Genomic DNA, 8,452 nt, shown 5'->3' with positions numbered 1-8,452 from the left:
GTCCTTTCTGAAGAAGGGAAGCCCTAGTAGCCATCAAATACATTTTAATCAATGATAAAACCTGAACATGAAGGGCAGCTAGGTGGCTCAGGGGATAGTGTCTCAGGCCTGGAAACAAGCAAGAGGTCCTGGGTTCAAATTTGAGCTCAGATGCCCAGTTTTCAGGAGTACAGGAAAGTAGTCAGGACTAGAAACAGAGACTTAGGAATGATATGTGAAGCTGTGGGAAAGAGTAAAGTCACCAAATGAGAGAGATCTCCCCATTGTTAGATTTCCCATTAACTCTTAATTGACCCATCTTGGGCAGAACAACCACCATACTTCCTCTTGATTCAGACAACTGGGGTTTGAGATAAGGAACTAGTCTGAAGAATGTCTAAGACAGTATTCCAGGGAAGTCAGTTCCCCTTCACTCCAACTCCAGCACATATTACTTTAGCAGCCAACCATCAAGACCATAGAAAATAAGCACCAATACTGTGTCACAAACAACAGATGCTCAGTACTCAGAGATGAAGGTAAGTGGGGGCTTCTAAGAAAGGCTTCTGGGAAAAGGTAGAATGGGAGCTGCACTTTGAAGGATGGCTGAGGATACCAAGAGAGAAGGAAGAGAGCACTACAAGCAGAGCAACTATCCTGAACAAGGGCTTAGAGGTAGACCTGAGCCTGGTGGAAAGAGTTGGGGGGTTGGCTTCAGTGGAGACTTGGGTACAATTTCCCTCTACTCATATTCACTACTTGTGCAAACAAGAGGAAATCATCTATTTCACTCAATTCTCTTCATTTGTAAAATGAGCAAAATAATTCCCAAGGTATCTACCCACACTGGTTTTTTATGAAGATCAGGGCAGATAGATAATGACTACAAGGTGCTTTACAAAACTTTTTTTTTTGTCAAGACCTGTGATTTTATACATGTAGGGAACTCTGGGTAAGAGACATCCCCTACCATTGCAGATGTGCAAGTACTCCACAGTCGATAGTCTTAGATTGTGACCTGGGGCACTGTCAGGTAAAGGGTTATGTTTCAAGTCACACTGACAGTATGTGACTGAGGCAGGACAAGAAAACAAGGGTTTCTTAACTCTAGAATAGGATAACCCCAAGACAGGCTCTCTGCCTTCTCTGATTCTGTTTGTCTTTGCAAACTCTAAACTATTCAATTATACACACAAACCCATTACAAACACACACACACACACACACACACACACACACACACAAACCTATGATGAGTTTGGATTCCAAAATTATACACATATTATTAATTTAATTATTAATTAACAAATCAGATAGCAATAACAATACTATCTACCTTAAAGAGCTGTTCTAAGAAATAGCTGAAACCATGTTTTAAAGTACTTAGCATAGTGCCTGAGCTTTTGTAAGGCCTATATAAATGTTGGTTCTTCTTGTTCTTAATTATTATTATTACTATTATTAAAAAGGGATATGGAGCATAGTGAATCGTAGCCTGGTGTTATAGTTAAGAAGTATTGGATTCAAGTCATGCCTTTGACACATACTAGCTGTGTCACACTGAGTAAATTGTTTAAACTGAGGGTGTACCAGGGAACTCTCCAAGAAAATAGACTCCAGAAAAGTCATAACTAAATTGTATACTCATTGTAAGTTTGATTTTTAAATTTTTTCCTCAATTCCCTACATACTGAGCTTTTAAAAAAACATCATCATAACCTCTGTCTTAGTATCTTGTCTGAGTATCACTTGTAAGACAGAAATGTGGTAAGGGCTAGACAGTTAGGGTTAAGTGATTTGCCTAGAGTCACAAAATTAGGAAGTGTCTTGAGTTCACATTTCAATGCAGAGCCTCTCATTTCCAGACCTAACATCCTATCCACTGAACCACATGGCTGCCCCTCCTGTTAAGATTTTATCACTGATTAAAGCATATCTGAAGGCCAGTAAGGGCTCTAAGGGAGAAAAAGGCAGAAATAAAGGAAACAAGTATTTATTAACTATAACTATATTCTAAACACTGTGCTAAGTGCAAGTATGATCACATTTAATCATCACAATAACTCTAGAAAGTAGCTTTTATAAATATCCTCCTTTTAAAATTGAGGAAAATAAGGCAGATACAGGTAAAGTGACTAGCTGAGGATCACTGAGAGAGTGTTTCAGATTTTCCTGACTCCAAACTTGTTGTTCTCTCCAGCAAAAGCCTCAGCTTTGTTCTGCACCAAGCCTCCTATTCTTGTACTCCACTGCAATGAAACTTAGGGGCATCCTTGTTCTCTTCTTTTGTAAAATCATAGTAAAGTTATTTATATACTTACAATACTCTCTCCTCTTGTCCTCTGAGAATTAGAGATGTATATATGCAAAAACAGACCATTAAGAAAATCCTGTTGATATCCAGACTTCAGTATAGTATTTCTTACAGAGGAAACTAGATATATTATTAAGGAATGGGAGAGAGAAATGAATGTAAATCCTGAGTCTATGCTGCTTTTTTAAAAGGAGGTTAGCAATGAAGGGGAATAGAAAGATAGACTATTAGCTTGAGAAAAGTGGCAGCAAAAACATTTTTAAGGGTAAAGGAATTATGTGTATATGTATAGAAAAAATAGATAGTATTTGAGTAGATATTAAAGATGAAAAGAAGAGAGGAAAGGTAACCCAAGTAAGCTTAGAGGATGGAATGAAAGGCATGCAGGTGTATTGATTCTGAGTCTAGTTATCTCCACTCCACTCTGTGAGATATTTAAAGCATGCTCATTTATTTTCTTTAGGTCTTTCATTTTGTGATGCTTTAACATGTCAGTGACATGGGACATGGAAACCAGACCAGCGTCTCCGAGTTTCTTCTCCGGGGGCTCTCCCAGTGGCCAGAACACCAACATCTCTTCTTTGGATTGTTTCTGTCCATGTACCTGGTCACCATGGCAGGGAATATACTCATCTTCCTGGCCATTGTCTCCGAAGCCCGCCTGCACACCCCCATGTATTTCTTCCTGGCCAGTCTCTCCTTTGCTGACATTGGTCTATCTTCCAGCACAGTCTTGAAGATGTTATTCAACCTTTATACACAGCATCACACCATCTCCTACACAGGGTGCCTGACACAACTCTATTTCTTTCTTTCCTTTGGGGATATGGACAGTTTCCTGCTTGCGGTGATGGCATATGATCGCTACATGGCCATCTGTCACCCACTCCATTATGGCACGGCCATGAGCCCACGGGTGTGTGTCGTTCTGGTGAGCGTGTGCTGGGTGATCACTAATCTCCATGCTCTCTTGCACACTTTACTCATGGCAAAATTGTCCTTCTGTGTGCTTGGGGAAATATCCCACTTTTTTTGTGACATCAGTCCCCTGTTGAAAGTATCTTGCTCTGACACTCATATTAATGAGTTAATGGTTTTTGTTGTAGGTGGTCCAATTATGACAGTTCCTTTCCTATGCACTCTGGTCTCTTATATCTGCATTGTCTACACCATTCTCAGAATGCCATCCTCAGGGGGTGGCAGGAGCAAAGCTTTCTCTACTTGTAGCTCTCACCTCTCTGTGGTCTGTACGTTTTATGGTACGCTCTTCAGTGTGTATCTCTGCCCTTCATCTACTTTCCCCACCAAAGACATTGTGACCTCCATGGTATACACAGTAGTAACTCCAATGCTAAACCCTTTCATTTATAGCCTGAGAAATCAAGACATGAAGGTGGCCCTGAGGAGTCTCTTCAGAGGCAAGATATTTGCCTCTCAGATATGTTGACCCATTGGTTCTCTATCCTGATCCTCTCAGACTCTTCTTTTCAACTTTAGCCTTGGTCTGCTTAGAAAAGTATTCATTTTTAATGAGTTAAAGAAAACCTGAAGACAAGTCTCTAAGGAAATGCCCCAGGGCTTTGTCTTTAGCTCTGTGCTACTCAACGTTTTTAACAGTGACTTGAATTGTCACAAATGCCACGATGATCAAACTTACAAGAGGGCATGACACTAGAAGAGTTACTTGAGATGACATAACAAACATCCCAAACTAAGTCAAAAATTAGAATTAGAGCCTTCTTCACTGACCCACAGAATCTAAGAACTAGAAAAGACATCTGAGTACTTATAACCTAAACTATACTTGACCAAATATCCTCTTAACAACATTCCCACCTTCAATCTGATGTCAAATCTTAATTGGCTTCTTTAAAACTTCTCCCTGTTGTTTTGTAGGGTCCAAGAATATCAGGTCTAATCCCTTTGTGCCTTCCAATTCCTGAAGACCATGATGATGCCCTTCTTATCCTTCTATCTCTTCTCTTCAACACCCAATTCCACATAATTCCTTCAACTCTCATCTCACTATTCTTATTCAACCTCTTTGCAATGCCTCAACATGTATCTTTTTTATTTATTAAATATGGTGTCCAAAGTAGAAAGCAATATTCCAGAAATGGTCTGACTGAGTCAGAGGTAAACTACAACTATTCAATCTCTTGCAGTGCACCTCCTTCCCCTTTAATTCATCCTAAGCTATCATTAGTTTTGGGGGCTTTTATATCACACTATTGACTCATATTGAATGTATAGTACAATAAAACCTTGGGTTCTTTTTCACAAGAAAGAACACATTTAGTAGTGTAAGGATGGGGAAATATGCACAGGCTATTCTGGCAAATTAGCAGCTGGACAGCGTCCCTCTTTACAACAGGCCAGTAAGGTGGGCACTTAGATTCTCAACTGACAGGATCAGCTAACTAAATCCTTGATATTAAATAACTCAGTACCTTCTTAGTACAATTGACTGTAATTGTGTAGATGGTTTTGGAAGCTTTGAGATTCGTCACGGGCAGGAGTTGATATCTGCCTATGAAAACTGACTCTATCAGAGTACCAGTTAAACTGACAAGCCACTCAGTGAGATTCTTCTTCTAGCAGGAGTAATAAACTAGTAGACATATCTTGAATATTAAGGTAAACTACTTTAAATAACTTTAACTGGAATAACTTAAAGATGGTAAAGGACTGAGGGAAGTTGAGTTAGAAAAAAGGGTTGAGGATAAATGGAACTAATTGATCTAAACTAGTTGGTAAGCCTTTTGGCCTTCCCCAGAGGGGAAGCCTCAAATGGAATCTTGATACAGTTGTTGACTTGGGGACCTAGGTCAAGCTTTCAGTGAGAAATGACAGACTTGAACTTGGCTGGTTATAGATGATCCTTGATCTTCAGGGATGGTTTCTTTATGTTATTGATAAATGATTTGATTGATGATGGTAAATAATAGTTGATAGCAAACTATGAGACTATCAGGTCCGAGCAACTGCCCCTAAATAGGACCAACTGTTGCAAGTTTATGGTACAGCTTTTAGATTGGCTGGAGAGATTTCCTACCACCCTATCCACCTACCAATCACTCAATACTGAGTTCCTTCATTTAAGGTTGATCTACTATTTATAGGGGTTGCTCCAACAGTCTTTTCCAGTCTCATGCCAGCTCATGCCAGATCTGGAAATTCTAAACTCTGAACTGTCAACTAGCAACTGTTTGTCCAAGATGGCTTCTTGCAAAAACTAATTACAATAGGGAGAAATTTTGAAGTCTAGCTCTTGCATTTAAAAAAATCAATAGCATCAGTTCATATAAATTTGTATAGACTTTTGAAATCATCAGTTTCCTCATTTCCTACAGCATAGTAGTTCAACATTACATGAATAGATCACAAATGATTCTGCAATTCCTCAATGTTTCTTTGCCTTCTGGTTCTTCTTTTTCCATTACAAAAGAAAGAATGAAGTCAGCAGAGTTAGAAGGACAATTTGTACTCCTATTAATATATGTGCAATTTTGAGGACTTTTATAAACTAATACCTAGAAAAAAAGAAGGATCAGGAGAACAATTTATGCAATAACACTATAAAACAAAAAACTTTGAAATTTTTAAGAACTAGGATTAATACAATGTCCATTCATCATTCCATAGGACTGATCATGATGATGAAACATGCTATCCTTTACAGAGAGATGACAGATTAACCACTGAAGGATTTTTTTGTTTGACTAGGTACGTTTATTATAATAAATTCATTTTTCTTTTTTTCCAATGTAGTAGGGCTGGGAGTAGTAGAGAATAAATTTTTTAAAATGTTTAAATTGAGAGCTGGTAGGATGCTTCAGATATAAAATGCCATGTGCACTTTTAGTTGAATTAACTGTATTATTAATTTTAATTATATGTTTTATTTGGGTACAAAAAATTTCTCAAGAAGTAGCAGTAATTCTTAAATGTTTGTAATGAAAAAAGAAAATACATTTAAAAATTTAAAAAAATAACTTAAAATCAATGGTACAAGAACAATAGGTAGAATATGTGTTTACACAGTAATTCATTTGAAATGTATCAGGTAGTGTAGGAATAGTCAAGAAAACCAGTTCCATCTTGGGATTCATTTTTAGATGAAATATGTTCAGAGCAACTATGTGGCTTGGTGGATTGGAGGCTAGGCCTGGAGATTGGAGGTCCTGGAATCAAAACTCGTCTCAGCTCCTTTCTAGCTGTGTGACCCTGGGTGAGATTTTAATCCTAATTTCCTAGCCCTTACCACTTTTCTGTCTTGGAACCAATATTGATCCCAAGATGGAAAATAAAGGTTTAAAAAAGAAATTGCATTTGCATAATCCATATTTAATCTACTTGAAAATTTTTCAACCAATGTTGTATCTGTTTTCAATGATCTGAAGGTCTACAGTGAAGGACTCATCTGGCTTAACCTCAGAGGACAAAACTCAAAGCAATGAGCAGAATTTACATAGAGGCAAGATTTTAGCTGAGAAGAAACTTTCTAAGAATTAGATCTGACAAAAGTAAGATAATGCTGCCTCAGAAGGCACTAAGTTCTCCATACTGCAGGTTTTCAGGCTGAGGCTGAATGGTGATTTGTTGGAGATATTGCAGAAGGAGCTGATACTTAAGTATAGGTTAAACTAAGAAGGAAATCAGAAAGCCTACACTGAGAATGATTTTATGGTTCAAAATCATAATAATTATTTTTGAGCTATGAATGATTGATTTAAATCTTCACCTTTTTCTTATAAAATATCAGTATATATATACATATAAATATATATTTATATGATTACTTTTATTAATAGAATTCATGTCTAGGTAGCTCGACTCCTTTATCTCCCTACACTATAGAAAGCATCATCTGGCAAATAAATAAATATATATATGTAATATAGTTCTTGTTTCCATTTTTCAGTTCACTTTGGAGGAAAACATTCATGAGTTATTCTTCTAATATTAAATCTGTAGCTGAATATATTATTCTCTTGGTACCTCTCATTTCACTCTTTATCATCTCATGTAGTTCTTTCCAAGTTTTAAAAAATTAATATCCTCATAATTTCTTATGGCACAGTAGTACTCCATCATAAATATAAAGCAAAATTTGTTTGGTCATTTTCCATTTGATAGATATTCCTTTGACTTCCAGTTCTTTACCACCATAGAGAAATGTTATTGCTGGGTCTTTGGATATACTGAGTTTAAAACTGTGGATATAATTCTAAATTACCCTTCAAAATGGTTGAATCAGTTCACAGTTCTACCAACAGTATGTGTCCCTATTTTTCTACATCCTTCTAATATTTGTCTCCCTTTTGTCATTTTAGGCAATATGATGGGTATGATGAGGTGATACCTCAGAATTATTTTGGTTTGCATTCCTCCAATCAGTAGTGACTTAGAACATTTTTTCATATACCTATATATGGCTTTGATTTCTTTATCTAAAAACTACCCATTCACATCTTACCTACATTTTCTAGATAATTCACATCTTTTCAAGTTTATGTTGCAGATGAAGAGGCTGGGTGGAGAGGGAGGGAACAGATTCATTCTAGTATTATGTCATTCAAAAAACATATTCGTGTTCCTCTTTTTTGAGATTTAATAGACTTGTATCTTTCCCATTTAAATCTCCCAAATTGAGGAAACTTAATCTTTTAAAATTTTCTTTATAGAAAAGGAATTTATAATGTAGGAGCCTGCAGAAGTGAAGAGCAAAGAGAATTAGTGGCTGGAGGTAGAGTCTTTTGGGTTCCATGCAGCTAAACTTCAGTGAGGTTTAATATTATTACTACTGAGAGATTTTTACTGAGTTTTCTCTGCTAATGATTGGGACCCCATGACCTCAGCTCTTGACAGTAACGCAGGTTCCCAGAATTCGTGTTAATTAATGTTGCTCTTTCAATTTTGTCTTTGACATACCCGTTAATTCATCAGTGTTCTTCAGACTTAAGGAAGAGAAAAGGAATCAAATTCAGTAAAGAAACAGACCAATCTCCAACCAAAGGAGTTTCACCAGACAACAACATTTGATGATGTGAGACTCTAGGAACCTAAGTGTCAGTTTGGCAAATCTTATGTCTTCTCTTCCTAGTCACATTTTGATAAAGCAGATAGCTGATTCTGTCTTTTTTACAAAACAAAACT

The 8,452-nt window shown here is 37.0% G+C and overlaps 1 protein-coding gene across 1 annotated transcript; it reads left to right on the top strand.

Annotated features, from left to right (window-relative positions):
- Window positions 1-2,792: 2,792 nt before the first annotated feature.
- LOC123236813 (olfactory receptor 1N1-like) lies at window positions 2,793-5,991 on the top strand. The gene is made up of 2 exons (XM_044663252.1): window positions 2,793-3,552; window positions 5,939-5,991. The coding sequence occupies exons 1-2, from the start codon at window positions 2,793-2,795 to the stop codon at window positions 5,989-5,991; spliced, it is 813 nt and encodes a 270-aa protein (XP_044519187.1).
- The last annotated feature ends 2,461 nt before the right edge of the window (window positions 5,992-8,452 follow it).

The sequence above is a fragment of the Gracilinanus agilis genome, chromosome 2 (assembly GCF_016433145.1).
Source record: "Gracilinanus agilis isolate LMUSP501 chromosome 2, AgileGrace, whole genome shotgun sequence".
In the NCBI taxonomy this organism is placed as follows: domain Eukaryota; kingdom Metazoa; phylum Chordata; class Mammalia; order Didelphimorphia; family Didelphidae; genus Gracilinanus; species Gracilinanus agilis.
Note: the sequence above shows the minus strand (reverse complement) of the source record. Positions and strands in the feature narration are given on the sequence as shown.

What these genes read in the sequence shown, in the direction of transcription:
- LOC123236813 (XM_044663252.1), top strand. Translation starts at nt 2,793, where the DNA reads ATGGGACATGGAAACCAGACCAGCGTCTCCGAGTTTCTTCTCCGGGGG. An exon ending in TGTGGTCTGTACGTTTTATG is followed by an intron (nt 3,553 to 5,938) that starts GTACGCTCTTCA and finishes ATCATTCCATAG; the next exon opens with GACTGATCATGATGATGAAA.